Here is an 18,212-nt window from a genome sequence, read left to right on the forward strand (position 1 = left end):
TGGTCAAAAAAGCTTTTTTAACTACTTATATATTTATCTTAATTTAATTATAGGAACACAGAGTTTTGTTGTCTGGAACACCTCTTCAAAATAATGTGAATGAGTTATTTTCTTTACTTAATTTCCTTGAACCAACTCAGTTTTCAAGCTGTGAAGATTTCTTACAAGAATTTGGGGCTTTGAAATCCGAAACTGAAGTACAAAAGCTTCAGTTATTGTTAAAGCCTATGATGTTAAGAAGATTAAAAGAAGATGTTGAAAAATCGATTGCTCCTAAAGAAGAAACTGTTGTTGAGGTAAGCTTTAAATTTTGTGATAACGAACTTGATATTAATTAATTTATTTCTAGGTGGAATTGACTAACATTCAGAAAAAGTATTATCGAGGAATTTTGGAGAAAAATTTCTCATTTTTATCTAAAGGAACCACTTCTGCCAACGTACCAAATCTTATGAATACAATGATGGAGTTAAGGAAATGTTGTATTCATCCTTATCTGTTGAATGGTATTTTGATTTATGATGTTAAATTATGTAATCTATTACTTATTTTTATGCTTTTTATTTTTATTTTGTAGGTGCTGAAGATCAAATTCAATATGATTATCGTAATTTAAATGGTGACGACCCTGATGTTTATTATAAAGCCTTAATTCATTCATCTGGTAAAATGGTATTAATTGACAAATTGTTACCAAAACTTAAAGACAATGGTCACAGAGTTTTGATTTTTAGTCAGATGGTACGATGCTTAGATATCATTGAAGATTATCTAGTATACAGAAAGTAAGTTATTTATTATTTTAAAGTGAAACATTTTCAATGACTAATTTTGTTTCCTAGATATCCTTTTGAAAGGTTAGATGGTAGGATTCGAGGAAACTTACGCCAAGCTGCCATTGATAGATTCTGCAAACCTGATTCTGATAGATTTGTGTTTTTATTGTGTACTAAAGCTGGAGGACTGGGTATTAATTTAACTGCTGCTGATACTGTTATTATTTACGATAGTGATTGGAATCCTCAAAACGATCTTCAGGTAACATATTGTTAAATCCAACTAATGACTAAGTAGGAAAGAATATTATTTTAATTATAAAATATATTTAATTTTTAGGCTCAAGCACGTTGTCATAGAATTGGACAACAAAAAATGGTTAAAGTGTACAGACTTTTATGTCGGAATACTTATGAACGAGAAATGTTTAATAAAGCATCTTTGAAACTTGGACTGGACAAAGCAATTCTTCAAAGTATGAACACAGCGCAAGGAAAAGATTTAAACAACAAACAACTTACTAAAAAAGAAATCGAAGATTTACTAAAGAAAGGTTGAAAATATTGAATAATGTTAATTATTAAATATTCATCTTTTAATCACAAAATTTATATAATTATAGGAGCATATGGCGCTGTTATGGAAGAAGATAATGCAGGAGATAAATTTTGTGAAGAAGATATAGATCAAATTCTTAAACGTAGAACTCAAGTTATTACATTAGAAAGTGAAAAGGGATCGACCTTTTCAAAAGCAAGTTTTGCATCTAGTGGTATTCGACAAGACATTGATATTGATGATCCTGATTTTTGGAAAAAATGGGCCAGAAAAGCTGATATTGACACATCTGAAGGAGGAGATCAAGTATATAATATGACTATACTTGATTATAATTTTATTCTTAACAATTTATTTATTGTTGTTTTATTCACAGAATGATTTAGTTATATCAGAACCGCGCCGACGTACACAAATTAAACGTTATGGCCACGATGAAGCTGTTATGGATATGTCTGAACTAGAATCTTCAGGTTCTGCTGATAGTGATGTGGACAATAGCTTAGGAGTTGGGCGTGGAAGAGGTTAATTTTATACTTTTTAGTATCTAATAATTAAGTAACTTACTTATTTTTAAAAAATATGGTCATAATTTCATAAATTAAAACACATGAATTGAAATACCTCACATTTATTGGTGTTTAGTTTAATTAAATTTATAATTTGATATAAAATTGTTAAGAGAAACTTTAAAACTTTGGCCTCTATACAATTTTATTAGTTTAAATGATAAGTATTTTTATATAACAATAATAAAAAAAGAAAAGCTAATGTATGTTCATTATTTATTATCTGTATTGTTAGGACGCCGTACTAGGAAAAGCAAAAAATTACGTACTAAGTTTATACCTGATGATTATGTACCAAAAGATGGAGAAGTTGCCTATGGTTGTTGGACTAGAAGTGAATGTTTTAAAGTTGAAAGAGGAATTCTCACTTTTGGGTTTGTTTACTTTTTTTATTAATTTGTTTATTTTTTTTTTTTTTTTAATTTATATCTTATGTTATAGTTGGAGCCGTTGGCCAGAAATCATCCAACATAACGACTTCCGCGAAGGATGGAAAGAAAGTGATGTGGAGGATCTCGCTCGGATTGTGGTTAGTAATTTATAAATTTAGAATATTACATTATAAGTTTACTTTAAAAAAAATTTGAAATGCATTATTTATAAGATGTTCAATATAGTCTAAAACAAGATTTTCAGATTGTTGGTGTTGTAGTATGTGCAAAGTAAATTATCATTAATGTTAACTAGGATATAGTTCTAGGGAGGAAACATGTTCTCATGCATATATGTACATGTTAGCATTTTATATGTTGTGTATAAATTAATAATAATTTATTCTATCTAATGATATGATTATGATATTGGAAAACAGAATTTAGCTTATTATGTTAATATGATTTCTTTTGATTCTACAATCGCTTTTTCAATGTATTAATCAAAAATAAAAAATATTCGAATTTTTAAATTTTTTAAATTAAATTTTGTTATTTGTATGCCCTTGTTTTGTTTGAAAGTCTTTAGTACAATCTAAGGAAGCGGGTAAAAGAATACAAACTTTTAAAATTTTTATTATTATTATTATTAATTAATTAATTATTTATTCACATAAATAAGTTTGATCAGTGTATTAAAATGAAAATTTGTCTTTTTAGCATACAAATCTGTTACAAATACTTTAAACTAAATATGAAATATATTATCATTATATTGCATTTTATTTTTTTTTTTTCTATAGATTTTATATTGTTTACGTTTCTATCGAGGAGATGAAAAAATACGTTCCTTTATATGGGATCTTATTACACCTGATAATATTTCAACCGACGATTCTCCTTCTCATGGTGGTGAGTTTTATATCAATATTTAATGTATTTAATTATCTAAATTTTAAATTACTGGTTTATGCATTTGCTAATATGTATTATCAAAGTTTTCCACTGCGTTAACTTCAATTATTATTCTTTAAGCGTGTTTTTCTTAATATATACCTACATGAAAAGATATTGAATATAATATATTGTTTAATAAGTACATTCATGATACAATTAAAAAATGTTGTACTAGTCAGCTATTCATAGAAACTCATTTACTTTAGTATTGTATTTTTATAATACTGCCACAAACACAATTTTAGATACATTTATAATACTCAGTTTGATCTCTTGTTATATATCAATTGTATAAATTCTTAACTACCAATGAAGAAACATCAACTCTTTGAAATATTCTACTTTATAAAACTTTCTTTTGTATGTTTCACCCTTAAAGAATCATTGAAATGATCTAAAATAACTACTATTGCATGATATTTTATTTAATTAATAAGTAATAGTTGTAATATTTATAAAAGTCACCAAATAATAATGATAAAAACATAGAAAGTTTTTATCGCTCTTTTGATTTATTATAATCAAAACAGTAAAATTTACAATTAATGATTAGAGCTTAAAATCATATGTATTTATATGTTTGTACATATGTATGCATGTCTATGGGGGTTGAATATTTTAAGATTAATCACAAATTTTACTGTAGACAAAAATTGTTGACATTGTTTTTTAGTGTAATTTAGTTTAAATGTTGTTATTTAAAATGATATTCAACATAAACAGTAAATTTTTTTAGTTTTTTTAATTTTGTAACTTATGAAATATTGCAGTTTTATAGTTTATTATTATATTAAAAGTACTACTTTTTTTTTTAATTTAAAAATGTTTGTGACAAGTTTTAAAATTAAGATTGTTAACACATAAAATATTTATTTATAGCATATGATTTTAGTTCTATTATTTTGAGAGTTAATTTATTATTAGGTTTTTTAAAAGTTTTAGTTATATTAAATGATTTGCAAGAAGTATTTATAGTGAATTTTAGTTAATATTTAATTTTCGCCGTGGAAGTAATGCGCAAGCGGTTCCCACGGTGTCGTCTATTCAAACCCGGAAAAAAAAAGTTAATATTTAATTTATTTTTAATTTTTCTTTGAATATTTTATGATATTAAATTTTTATATTTTAATCTAAAAAAAAGTTTTAATTATTAAGTGTTTTTGTTTCTTTTAAAAAAAATTAGTAATTTATTGTTATTTTTGGTTAAAAAACTGTGTTTTTTCAAATATATTTTTTTAAGAATAATTAAATATTTAATCACTTTTTGTACACTTTTTTGCACCATATTTAGCAGTTTTTAAATGCACATAATTTCGGGCTTCATTAATAGTTATAAAACATATTTTTAAGATAAATGTATTTCCAAAAATACTAATATACAATTTCTAGAAAAGAAAAAACTTGTTTTTGTTGATATGAATATTTTATTTATGACTCAAAATAACTAATAAGAATTAGTTATTTAAATACTAATTCTTAAAATTAGTGAATTTGAGTTTTTAAACTTTTGGAATAAAACATTCTTTTAGTGACTAGTTTTAGTATCCAAGTACTTATTTTAGTTGAGTAACAAATGTATTATCTTATATTTTATTTTAAACAGATTTTATATTTAAACTATGCTAAAATTTATATACCAGCTTTAATTTAAAGTTAATTTCTAGTTAAGTAGTTTACTGATAGGGTTTGACGCCCTACCTTCTTCTCATGTAAGTGGCTGTAATCTTAGGTAACCTTAAGTATTTTGATTTTTCAAAATCAAAACAGTTTTTAACACTAATTTGTTTGTTTTGCAAATCAATATTTGACAAAATGAGTTTGATCATTTTATATGACTTCTATACTTTATTTTTAACCATATTTGTATTAGACATAATTTTTAAAACAACATATTATAATAAATAAAAATAATACATTATTTAAAAATTATAATCAAATTTATTTAAATTGCACGGAAAAAATGTTACAAATTTGGATTATAAAGTGAATATTTATATTGTTTACAAAAAATATGAATTTTATTATGATTTGATTTTAAAGGCCAAAATTCTCGTGGATCTAAGAAATACCGAAAACCTAAACAAAAAGATTTTAACTCTTCTCAATTAATTGATGAAGAACATTGGAGTAGAAACAACAAATATGATGGAGATTTGTTTTTAGAAAGCAATTATCGTAAACATTTAAGTCGACATGCAAACAAGTTGGTTATTGTTTATGCATTTTCAATTCATATATGTTAATTATATTTTATATTACAGAGTTTTATTACGAATACGTATGTTATATTACATTAAAAGTGATATAGTCGGTGAATTTGCTCAACAAGTTGCTGAAGGTGTTCATGTCAGGTTAGTAAATTATACTTAAAATTTATTGAAAAAATTTTTAAAATTAATGAATCATTAACATTTTCTGAACAAAATAAATGTTTTAAATTAATAAATAGTATGCTATAAATTATTTTAAAACTTATCCTCTTACAAAATTCAACTATTTGAATAGAAGATAATAGTAGAAAATAATACTAAAATTTTAATACCTAAAATTGTTTACCATTAACGCTTTGATCACCAACATTGTTTTGAAGTAAATTTATTTTATTACAAGTTTTATTTTAGTTCATTTTAATTTTTTAAGATATGTATAATTGATAACTACTTTATTATGTTATTCTTAAAACAAAATATAATTTTTTAGTTGCAAATATCATTAATCACAGAACCTTAAATTTTAATTAAATTTAGCAATTATATTTGTACTAAATTTTTATCAACTCCATAATCTTTCGTTAAAGAATTGAATGCCAATAGATAGAAAAACGTGCTACGTACATTATTTTGTTATGCTTATTAAAATCATAAAACTATACTAAAAATGGAAAATCATATTATAAAGCTACTAAATAACAGATGAATTTTTTTTTTTGTAATTAAATATTAAGTGCCTGTAGTAGTTGATATTAAAATTGTGAAATTTAATTCTTAAATGTGTTATGTTCAGTCTTGTTTACATTTAATTTAAATTATATAATATTTTTAATGATACTTTGGATAATGAACAAATTATATTATTTGAACATAAGTTAAAAAAATCATATAAATAATTGAACTATAATTATTATTTATATATTATTTTAAATATAGCCTATGATTACTTAGTGTACATAATTTGTTTCCATTATTTTTTAGTGCTTTACCGATTAATACGCCAATTTGTGACTTAACTCCTGCTCCTTGGTGGGACCGAGATGCAGATCGTTCACTTTTAGTAGGCACGTATAAACACGGTTTTGAGTCGTACAACCAAATGAGAAGTGATCCAGCTTTGAGTTTCCTAGCCAAATGTGGTCCACCGACACTGTAAGTATTTATGTATTCTAATGTGTAGTATAATATATGTGAATGGACAATGAAGTAAAATATTTCTCTATTTGACTTATATTAAAATACTTTTAATTTATTTATTAGTGAAGAAAAAGAAACAGCAACAGCAACAACAAAATTCAATGATGTTGAAGAAGGTGCTGAATTACCATTAAATTCTGAAGAAGTATCATCAGAACCACCAACTCCTTCTGCAACTGAAGATAATGCTTTAAGTATAGCACCACCAACTCCAACATCTACTACAGATGAATACATATGGCCTTCAATTGGTGATCTTAACAATCGGGTGAGACGATTAATAAGTACCTGCCAGAGAAACTTCAAAAAAGAAGAACAAAAGCTGGTGCAAAAAGCTAAGGTTAGTAATATTGTGAAGTAACTTATAGTATTTAGATAATATAGTCAAGATTTACCAATTAAAAATATTCTATCTAGGGAACTATTCTATCCTATTTTAAATTTACAAAATTGTCTTTAAGTGTTAATCAAGCATTTATGCCTTAAATATTTAGCTAATAACCCTAGATATGCTGGCTAAGAAAAGTTTTCAATTAATTTATATTTATATTAAGTAAATATTCAAAATTGATAGGTTAGAATAGGAATAATATTTTTATTATTACTGTAAATTCTGGAACTCCAAAATTGGTATTTGTTTCTATGCAGGATGTGACCATGTATAAATATGATCTCGGATCGCCGAGATCTTTGATGGATTCCATCAGTTCATCACAGGCATTGCCGGTAAATCTTTTTGTGTGTGTCTTGTGAATATTCTATATTATTATTTTTTTTTTTTGTTTTCTTTTTTATTTGATTTTCATTTGAACCTTTCATTCAGCATGACACATAGATTAAAATATTTTTAAATATTTGTTTTGTGTTTCATTATGATTTATTGATCAGTCACCAATTAATAAGTTTAATTTATGAAATTATTATTTTTGTAAGTATAATTACTACCTACATTTTAAATAGGAAGGACAATTTGAAAATAAGATTTAAAAATTAAACCATAGTTTGGTTCTGTATTTTTTGGGTGTAATTAATATTACTTTTTTAGAAACCTCACGGTAATTGGTGGTTTTGGTGCAGGTTACTTTTTCATGAAGTAAGAAGATGGAAAATTAATCTTTGAATTTATCATAATATATCTTCATCAGTAAAAATTTGTTGGTCAACTGTCATGCACATTTGTGGTATACCTATTAAAAGTATATATTGTTCAGAACTTAATACAAAAATTTAAAAATAATTGTTCAGGACACACCTTAAAATATGTTTTATTTTACTAATATGTGGTCACGTTATATTTGATATTTTGTTATTTATTCATATTAAATTATATTAATCATTTCCTTATTCCAAGGAACCAAAATTAACTTTGAATTAATTTACTTAAAATAACTGGTAATTTTAAATCTGAAAATGTGTATGATTTGGGTTATATAAAGGCATAAATGTCTGTATAAATATTATGTTTTCTTTGCGTTGGTTTCATGTGTGTGAATGATGTGGTAGTATTAATGATATGGCCTTGTGTGTCGTTGAATTAAATTTTTATTTTTGTACATATATACACGCGTGCACACACACACACACACACAATATATTTTGACTATTTTATGTATAAACAAAGTTAACTTTAAATTCCATGTTAATAGTTATAAATCTATCAACAATTATTAATTTGAGAATTTCAGTAATTTTAATCCTAAGTAAACAAAAAGTTTAAATAATTAAAAAATTAATTATTAAGTAATACGTACAAAAAAAAAAAAATTATTATGTCTTATGTTATTCCTTGGAATATCTCATAAATTAAATTTCTATTTTCTCATTGATACAAAATTAAATAATTATTCATTTGGTACCAAGTTAGATAAACTTTTATTTTTTCAGTACATACCTTGTAAATATCAAATGGTTTTTTTTTTTTAGTTTTTTGAATTTAAATTATATTTTTTTATTAACCACAAAAGTTGTGTGTGTTATTGGTAGTTGACTTGACTGATGAATTTTATCCTTTTTATTTTTATGGTAAAAAACAATTTGTTTTTTCTATATATTTTGAAAACTTAAAGTTTATAGTGTTTCATATTATTTATACCATAGTATTTATTCATTTCCAAGTACAAAATACTTAATAATTCAACATGTTTTGTATTTGAATATACACTATATCATGTAGCTTGTGTTAAATATACTTGAATTTATAAAAATTCATTAAATATAATCAATACAATCTAAAGATATTTTTAATTTTTATAATGAGATTAATTACTGCCTTCCTACTTGATGGATTTTTATTTATATTTTTATTTTTTATTTACATAAACATTTAATGTATTTAGAAAGCTTTTACACGTGTAGTTGGGCGGCTAACACTTTTTTAAAGTTATTTTGTAATTTAATATTTATTGAACAATTATTTAATTAGATATATCTAGTTGTTGGATATATTTCTGTAGATGATTTGATTTCTTAAGCTAAAATATAATGTTATGGTTTTATGTGAAATATTCATTAAGTATAATATTATAGTATAGTAGATCTGTTGACGTAGATTATGTCTAGTTGCATGGATGTTTGTGTGTTCGTAGCTAGGAGAATCAACGTGCGCAGCGACGTCAGGTACAGCCCAATTATCAGGAGACGTTGCCAGCCTCCTTGGTACGGGACAGCCCGGATGGGACTGGCAACAACTGGCCATGTATCTTTGGGTTCGTATCTGAGTTCATAAAAATTACTTGCTGGTCAACAAATAAAATGGATTTGCACTAATACTAATAGTTATGGAATGGAATTGCTTTTTAATAATTAATATTAAAAAGTGGTAAATTTGATCACGGGACTTACTTTTAAAAATAATTTATCTGTTAACATTGTTTAAAAAAATAAAAATGAAAGTTAATTTCAAAATATAAATATTACTTACAATTTTGTTGGTGAACAAATTATTACAATTTACTTTTAATTTAAATAAAAATATCAAAACAAATTATTTTTCTTTCTGATTAAAAAATTATCTTATTGCTATTATGTTGTTCATGTTGTCAATAATATCTAATTAAATTTCTAAACAAAATGTATACATATGTTTTGTTAGTATAGTTATGTCCATTATTATATACATATGTACATATTGTATAGTTATTTTAAACTGACTAAATAAAATAACCAAATTTGTTCTTCCCATTAACAAACATGTAGAATAGTAAATTTATGTAGAGCAGAAAAGGTTTAGATTGCTAATTTAAATATTAATGTGAATTAACCAATTGATCAATTTAAACAATAATATTATCTATTCTGATGTAAATTTTTTCTTTTATACGTTAAAAAACATTTATAGCTGAACACAGACAGTATTTTTTAACTATTAGATAGTAGGTTATTCTGATATAAATACTAACAATACTGGACCAGCTGATTTTAACTATGCTATGCTATGCATTTGTAAGACAAATACAACAAATGTGGGTGTGGTATGCTCTAAATTATAAAAAAATATAATATTAATGTTTTAGATCTCAATAATAGCAATTGACAACAAAATTTTTAAAAAGAATAGATAGTTCCATAGATAGTTTGAAAATTATAAATAAGAGATATTTACTTGGATAGACTCATGATGAAAAATAAATTCTGATAAAAAAAAAATTATGAGAGTAAAATATTATTCTGTTGTACTTAGCGTTAATGTAATATATCCATTTATTTAAAATTCTCTATAATCAAAATTTAAAATCCATTTTCAATAGTTATCTAATTCTGAGACTTGACTATTTAAAATACATTCAATTTTGTTTGTCCTATAGATAGATCATATTTTATGATAACAATTTAATTGATTTAGCTGATATTTTTTCAGCATGATTTGTGAAATAATTTTAATGATGTATATTATTTAAATTAATTTACTTAAAACCCTATGAATTACTATTAATTTATTAAATATTTGCATACAATACATTTGATTAGTGATATTATATTCATATTAAATATTATTACTAAGCATATATTTTAAAAATTGTATGTTGTAACCATTTATTATTTTATCGTGTGTTTGTATATACAGTTTAACTTTAATTATTTGATAATCATAATCCTAAATAATTAACTGGGCTATTATTTTTAATTTAGTTTTTTATTTTTATTACTATGATGATGATTATACAAATTATCAATTTATATATTATTTTAAGTACATGTTATATATTTTAATAACATTCTCTAAAATCGATATCCAAATACTTAATTCATATATTTAGTTGTAATTTACCTTATATAAATAAATATGCATTTAAAATGTTGAATTACATTTCTAGTTATAATTATAAAACTCATAGTGCCTTTAGTTACATAAGTAATTTTTTATTTATTGCATTCCTTTACTTATTTGTTTTAATATTTAAAAATAAATTAAATGAGTACTGAATATAATTTTTTGGATAATTATGCATGTGAAAAAATAAACTTGTATAATTAAATTATAAATACAAACACTATGTGTAATTTAATTTAAATGTGTATTTAGTTGGTCGTGAGTCATTACTCATAAATTAATACTTAATAGATTAGAAATGTTGTACATACTGATGAATGGAAAATCCTTAATGTATTTCATACATTTTTTTATTTTTATGTTCTTATATACTTTTATATTAAATTTAAGCTTGAATTTAACGCTTGATGCTTATGTGTTTATTATCTTAGTTTGCTTTTTTTTGGCTATACAATTTAATATAAACACTTAATCAACTGAGCATGGGTATTGTTTATTATAATTTTTTTATGTCAATTAATTAATAATAATTTATTAAATGAATATTTAATGTACTTGATTTTATTCTCAAAATATAATATTCAACTTACATTTTTTGGTATTTCTATCATAAAATATTTATTTAAACAAAAATTAATTTTATGATTTTTTTTTTTTTTTTTATTATTATTTTGTTTTACATAGAAGGTGGAAAGACGAGAAAAATATGAACAATTTGTAAGAGAACGTGAACGTCAAAGACTCGAAATAAGTCAGAAAAAGTGGACTCGTAAAGAAGAACAAGAATTTTATAGAGCTGTAACTGCTTATGGCGTAGATTATGACAGGTATGTTTAATACTAGCTTATTAATTTATAAGAAATATTGATTTTTTTTTATTTACAATATATTAATAATTTATGTATTTCAGGGTTTCAAAAACTTATAATTGGACTAAATTTAAAAGTGTTGCTAGATTAGAAAAGAAATATGATGATACTCTAACAGAATATTTCCGCTCATTTTATGCAATGTGTAAACGTTTATGTGGACAACCTTTAACTGAAGAAGAAGGTAATATTAATCATATTATTTATGTTAAATGTTGTATGTATTTTTTACCTCTAATATTATTTGCTTATTATCATTACCAATAATTTTTAGAACTATGTGATTTCCCTATGGAAATGATAAATGAAGAACGAGCTCGAAGAGCACTTGATCGAATTAATTTAATTGTTAAAATAAGAGAAGAAACACTGAATCATCCACGTCTAGATGAACGTTTAAAAGGTTGCCAAATATCTGCTGATGTACCTGATTGGTGGCAACCAGGAAAACATGATAAAGATTTACTTATTGGAGTTTCTAAGTAATTATTTTATTTAAGACTTAATATAATAGAACATGAAAGAAAGTGTTTTTTATATATGTATTCATTAATTTTATTGATATTATTTTTAGGCATGGTTTAGGAAGAACAGATTTTTATATTCTTAATGATCCTGAATTATCATTCCGAGAAATTGTTCAAAAAAATCTATTATCTGCTGTATCTGGATCATTTACCACAGAAATGCTTGAAGCTGCTAAATTGGAAACAACAAAAACAGAAGCAGCTAAATTAGATGCAACCAAAGTGGAAGCAGCCAAATTAGATGCTGCCACAACAGAAACTGTTAAAACAAATGCTAAATCAGATGTTGATAAAACAGATGCTAAATCTGATGTTGATAAAACAGATTCTAAATCAGATGTTGATAAAACAGATGCTAAATCAGATGTTGATAAAACAGATGCTAATTTAGACGTTAAAAAAGAATCTATTAAAATAGAATCTACAGTTGAAACTATTAACTTAGATGTATCAAAATCTGAAACTTCTAGTACTGAAAAAATAGATTCAGAAATAAAATTGGAGTCAGCTGAACTACAAGAAACTGAAGAAGAAAAATTTGAAACCAATGAATCAACTTCTGATAAAACTGAATCAACTAAAACTGAAACTATTACTACTGATATAAAAGGAGATATAGCAAATAATTCAGATGAAAAAGAAGAAATACCATCAAAGGAAGAATCTAAAGAATTGATGGATGTAGACAATGAAGAAATTAAAAAACTAGACATTTCTGATAGTAACTGTAAAGCAGAAGAAGTATCTGATACTCCAACAGAGCAATTAAATGATAAATCTTCTGATGAAACAGTTGACAATCAAAATGAAGGTGAAAAATCAGAAAATAGCATGAGTATAGAGATGAAACAAACTGATGTAAAAGAAAAAGATGAATCACCAAAAATTGATGTAGAAAATTCTGTGAAAAATGACAATGCTGAATCTAAAATTGAATCTATTAAAAATCCCATCGATGAGGTTCCTTTAGACACAAATAATAAATCTGATTCTAAAGTTATTGAACCTAGTGTTAAATCTAAGGAATGTTCATCTTCTGTTGAGAGTGTAGATAGATTAAAAGCTATGTTTCCAGAACTGGAAGTTGTGCATAAGGATGTAGTTAATCCAATTGTTGATAAGTTACCCGTGCATAAGCCTCTACAACAGATAGATCAAACCATTGCTCATCTTTTAGCTACAAGTTATCAAAATCCAATTAAATGGCCTAAAGTAAGACTATCAACGATACAAAATATTAATTTAACTTAAATCTTTTTAAATGACTTAGTATATAATTTGTTTTTTTTTTTTTACTAACTTATAGGAACATGCCTTAGTTGTCCGTTTACAACATATAGTAGAATGTGTTGAAACAGGAGAATGGCCTGTAAGCAAGAAATTTTCTGCTTATGCTCAAAATCCAAGTATATGTGGAATGGGACTAGAAGAAACTGATATAACTGTTTCTAAAAGAGATGTTGGAGTATCTCATGATCATATAAATTTATCTGATATCCATAATGAACATTCAAGTTTGAAAGCTAATAACATTATGGCTCATTCAAATCCTAATTTGAAACGGAAACGTCATATTGCTATTGATGTAGAAACGGAAAGAGGTACTTTTATTTATTTATTTTTCATAATTATGTTTTTATAGTTTATACTTATACATATTTAAATTGTTACAGCTAAATTGCATGCATTGTTAAATACAAATTCTATCCCAGCTCATCCAATCAAACATTCTCCAGCCCCTATGTGGGAACAAACGGATGAATCACTTTCTGAAGACTCGAGGTTAGATTTTAGTTTTTATACACTTTGTATAAATATAATATATTGAACATTTATGTGTAGGCGTTCAACCCCCGTCACTCCACAACTCATTCAGCCTCCACCGGCTCACCAACAGTCTCATAATACACCTTCACGGTTAATGAATATGGGATATGATCTTAAAGTGTTAAACAATCCGAAACCTCCTACTACTGTTGCTGCCACAACACAATCTACTGGACCTATGGATTTATCTTCTGGGTAAGTACTTTATATTAAATCATACTTATATTTTATTAACTGTTAAAATAATACCCTTATTGTATTAATATAAGCAGAATCATTTCATTATAACATAAAAAATATCAAGCTCATTTTTAACAATTTGTTTTTGTTTTTTGAAGTGGTGGAACACAAGGTGGATGCATGGATTTAAGTTCAGGACCAAGAACACCATCTGTGTCTATGAACGAGGCTCAAGATTTTTCAATGCCATTTAAAAATAAACCAGTTCAAAATATAACTCAAACACCTTCATCTACACCACCAAAAAGCAAATTGGATGACATGCTAAACAAACTAATGCAAAAGAAAAATTGTGTACGCACACCACGCGTATGTATTATAAATAATAAAATAATAAATAATAACTAATATTTTTAAATAACGTTATTTTATTTTTATTTTTAGCCTGCTGATGAACCTGTAGTTGGAAAAGAAATGAAACGCCGTAAACTAGATGAAATTGTTTTTGGTCTATCTGCTGCCAAAGAACAGCAATCATTACCTTCGTCAGAACAGAAAAAGCACTTGGCATCAACTTCAACTTCTCACAATTATCCAACGCCTTCAAATAAATCACAACAAAATATGTCACAACAAATAGGAGCAGCTCATAGACAATCTAGTAAATTAGATCCACTTACAGCATATTTATCTTCACAAGTCCATGAACAACAAACCAATTTACTCAAACAACATACAACTTTACAACAGCAACTTGCTCAACAGCAACAGGTTAAACTAATTAATACATTTTTTCTAAATCTTAATACTCACAAATAATTTTTTATTTATCACTGTCAGGTGTTGAAAATGTCTCAAGCCTCTAGTGTATCGTCTGTATCTCAAACACAACGTAAAATGTATGAAGCAATGATGGATAGTATGGCAAAAAGTACTGCAGAGTATTCAGGCAAATTAAATGCTTCTTCATTTTCTCAAGAATCTAAAGTATTAATTATTATATGTCATTACTTATTAATTAAATAATTATGTTAAATTAATTCTTATTTTAGGTTAATAAATGGTTAGCTGAACAAAATGCGCTGATGACTGATCAACAAATGTCTGCAGATTTCTTATCAGCTCCAAGAAGAAGGCGACCAAGAGTAGATCCAACATTATTGGATTGGAAAAAATTAACTGGTGAAGAAAATGTATCCGTAATAAATAGAACAACAGGGAAAAAGGTATAGTGGTTTATATTAATAACTTTATTGGTTTTTCCATGTGATTTACTCTTGTTTTTAAATATAAGTATTAATAAATAACATTTATTATTATTTTTATAGTTAACTGGTACAAAAGCTCCACAGTTAAAAAGAATTGGACAATGGCTACTTGAAAATCCAGCTTATGATGTTGATCCAAAATGGGCAGACCTAGTTAAGGAACGTGGAAACCTTACTCATGATTTACAAAAACGTTTACCTCAAACAGAACGCAAAAAAGGCCCTGGTCGACCACCAATGCAAACTGGAGAAAGTCCGTCAAGTCAATCGTTATCATCTAATCAGCCTTCAACATCAATGGCCCCAAATCTTTCTTTTCCATCATTAGCATCAGCTGGTCTTGGTGGATTAAATCCATCTACTTTGTTATCAAGTTTGTCTATGGGAAATTTTGATCCTAAGAACAATCCTTTGCTTATGCCATTTAGCGGATTGCCAAATATTGGTGCTTTGGGAGGTATGGGAGGATTAAGTAATATGAATTTAACTAATTCCTTATTTGCCAATCTTGCTGGTCTAGGCCTTCCTGGCCTAGCTGGTATGGACCCATCAAGTATGAATGAAAGTTCTCATTCAACACAAAGTCCACAGTCTAATTCTAAGTCTTCTAAATCCAGAAAATCTGATTCTAATACCAAAAATATTCCATCCTCTTCAGCCAATGTACCTTCGAGTATGCCTGGTTCATTGCCATTTTTCTTCCCAAATCCTAGCTTATTGTATACACCTTTGGGTTTGGGTGGATTAAATCCATTTTCATTGCAACCAGGAGCGATATCATCTGCATATGATAGTCTATCATTGTTGAATGGTGGTTTAAATGTTTCATCGCCCAACACATCTCAAAATTCTCTTTCTCGTCATAAAACATCAAGTAGTCGAGGTCAAAATTCTAATGTTAGTACTGTTACATCATCTAGCCAACGACAACCAAGAACCAGTACACATCATCTTCCATCACCAACTCAAAGTTCTTCAGATCTTCTTGAGAATTTAACACGAGCCGGGCGCAATTTACCTCCTCCAGATCTATCAAAAAACCGTAATTCAAGAGATGTTGACAATTTACGTTCTCTAATGTCAAGTATGCCACCATTTAATGTACTAGCAGCAGGAGCTCTAGCAAGTGGTAGTGGTGGTAGTGATTCAAAGAAAACTAGAGAACAAGAGATGAGAGAAGCCCTTGAGAATTTAAGTAAAGCTTCACCTGAACTATTTGCTCGGTCATTGCCTGATGACAAAAAATTTAGTTTCCCATCGATGGAAATGATTGAAAAAACTTTAAAGAGACCAGCGGAACAAAATACTTCAAACGAGAGACCAAACAAGCGAGCTAAAGACATGATATCACCAATTACAATACCCGTACCTCCTACTATGACAAAACTACCATCCACTAACAGAGAAAATCTATCAGAATCTGGTATTGATTTATCTGGTACGATTAAAGCTAAATCTCCTGAAAAACAAAGGGAAAAACTAAAAAAAATGGATATTTCTCAACCCACTAACGTAGACGTTGAATGTGACTCACAATTATTGGATAAATGTGATACAGAGAGTATTGATATGACAAAACAAAAATCTGATATGGCTGATGAAAATGACGAAAAAAATGGTGGCAAAAATCGTAAAAGATGTCGAACAAAAAAAACTTCTGTTGATGAGAATGTAGAACGTAAGAATTTACGAAGTAATGCTGGAAGAGCTGCCGCAGCTGCAGCTGCAAGAACGAAATCACACTCACCATCACCATCGCCGGAATAATGAAGTGTATTGTATTTTTTTTTGCTATAACTTGATGAGGTATAAAACCATTCCTAGTATTTGATGTTCAGATAAGCATTTCTGATTGTTTTATTATAATATTTTTTTTCTTAAAAGTATTATTATTATTTTTTAAATAGTATTTTTAAAATATTTTTTTCTTATTTGGTTTGACGTTTATTTTTTTTAAAAATATATTTGTTTAATTCTCGATTACTTCAAACCTAAAGCTCAAATTCAATATTTGATTTTTATTATTTTTGTTCAATTGAATTTACTATCCAAAATATAATAAGTGCCGCTTTACTATAATAGATCATTTTGAGGTGTCCGTGATGTAAATATATTTTATTGCTCTCTAAAATATAAAGAAATAAGTAAACAAATCTATTTTTAAAAATGTCGATTCCCTAATTTTTTATTGGTTTTTTTTTTAATTTTGTTTAGTGATTTTTTTATACAACTGTGATAGTGTATTTTCATTTCTGAGAAATTACACTTTGTAGGTGTATTTGTGCATTTGTAAAGAAAACTTATATTTTTACTACATGTATAAATTATATGTTTTCTTCTTGGCAAATAATAATTCATATAAATACGTATTTTTTCTCCCACAGTTATTAATTTTATTATTTAACCAGTATTCTGTTGCTAGGTAATTTTTACCCTTTTCTCAAGCAGCTAATGTGTCGCTTACGCACACAAAATTTATAAATGTTTATATAATTATACTGGTATTTATTTGTTAATAACATTTTTAGTCATGTGACCACATTTCCTCAGTCACCATTGTTTATGTATAACCCCAAGCATGTCCAATGTATTTTATGTGTATTTTTGTATATATGTTATATAATTCTATATA

The 18,212-nt window shown here is 26.2% G+C and overlaps 1 protein-coding gene across 7 annotated transcripts in view; it reads left to right on the forward strand.

Annotated features, from left to right (window-relative positions):
- LOC112594526 (chromodomain-helicase-DNA-binding protein 7-like) overlaps nucleotides 1–18,212 on the forward strand; it is a 33,524-nt gene extending 15,312 nt beyond the window's left edge. For 4 of the 7 annotated variants that reach the window (XM_025339332.1, XM_025339338.1, XM_025339333.1 and 1 more), the window contains 27 exons: nucleotides 54–296; nucleotides 350–506; nucleotides 578–785; nucleotides 843–1,038; nucleotides 1,117–1,330; nucleotides 1,400–1,641; nucleotides 1,712–1,859; nucleotides 2,140–2,278; nucleotides 2,346–2,433; nucleotides 3,079–3,187; nucleotides 5,273–5,435; nucleotides 5,494–5,583; nucleotides 6,424–6,594; nucleotides 6,703–6,979; nucleotides 9,225–9,344; nucleotides 11,594–11,736; nucleotides 11,820–11,962; nucleotides 12,053–12,260; nucleotides 12,353–13,517; nucleotides 13,612–13,906; nucleotides 13,979–14,087; nucleotides 14,148–14,327; nucleotides 14,471–14,681; nucleotides 14,757–15,083; nucleotides 15,153–15,299; nucleotides 15,365–15,538; nucleotides 15,641–17,347. In XM_025339332.1, coding sequence (XP_025195117.1) covers nucleotides 54–296; nucleotides 350–506; nucleotides 578–785; nucleotides 843–1,038; nucleotides 1,117–1,330; nucleotides 1,400–1,641; nucleotides 1,712–1,859; nucleotides 2,140–2,278; nucleotides 2,346–2,433; nucleotides 3,079–3,187; nucleotides 5,273–5,435; nucleotides 5,494–5,583; nucleotides 6,424–6,594; nucleotides 6,703–6,979; nucleotides 9,225–9,344; nucleotides 11,594–11,736; nucleotides 11,820–11,962; nucleotides 12,053–12,260; nucleotides 12,353–13,517; nucleotides 13,612–13,906; nucleotides 13,979–14,087; nucleotides 14,148–14,327; nucleotides 14,471–14,681; nucleotides 14,757–15,083; nucleotides 15,153–15,299; nucleotides 15,365–15,538; nucleotides 15,641–17,347 — 7,374 coding nt within the window. Of the gene's footprint in view, nucleotides 1–53; nucleotides 297–349; nucleotides 507–577; nucleotides 786–842; nucleotides 1,039–1,116; nucleotides 1,331–1,399; nucleotides 1,642–1,711; nucleotides 1,860–2,139; nucleotides 2,279–2,345; nucleotides 2,434–3,078; nucleotides 3,188–5,272; nucleotides 5,436–5,493; nucleotides 5,584–6,423; nucleotides 6,595–6,702; nucleotides 6,980–7,287; nucleotides 7,366–9,224; nucleotides 9,345–11,593; nucleotides 11,737–11,819; nucleotides 11,963–12,052; nucleotides 12,261–12,352; nucleotides 13,518–13,611; nucleotides 13,907–13,978; nucleotides 14,088–14,147; nucleotides 14,328–14,470; nucleotides 14,682–14,756; nucleotides 15,084–15,152; nucleotides 15,300–15,364; nucleotides 15,539–15,640 lie in introns of all 7 variants that reach the window. The other 3 variants (XM_025339336.1, XM_025339337.1, XM_025339339.1) reach the window with 3 other exon arrangements.

This window comes from Melanaphis sacchari, unplaced genomic scaffold, assembly GCF_002803265.2.
Source record: "Melanaphis sacchari strain LSU unplaced genomic scaffold, SCAv2.0 Contig234_pilon_pilon, whole genome shotgun sequence".
NCBI classification, from domain to species: Eukaryota; Metazoa; Arthropoda; class Insecta; order Hemiptera; family Aphididae; genus Melanaphis; species Melanaphis sacchari.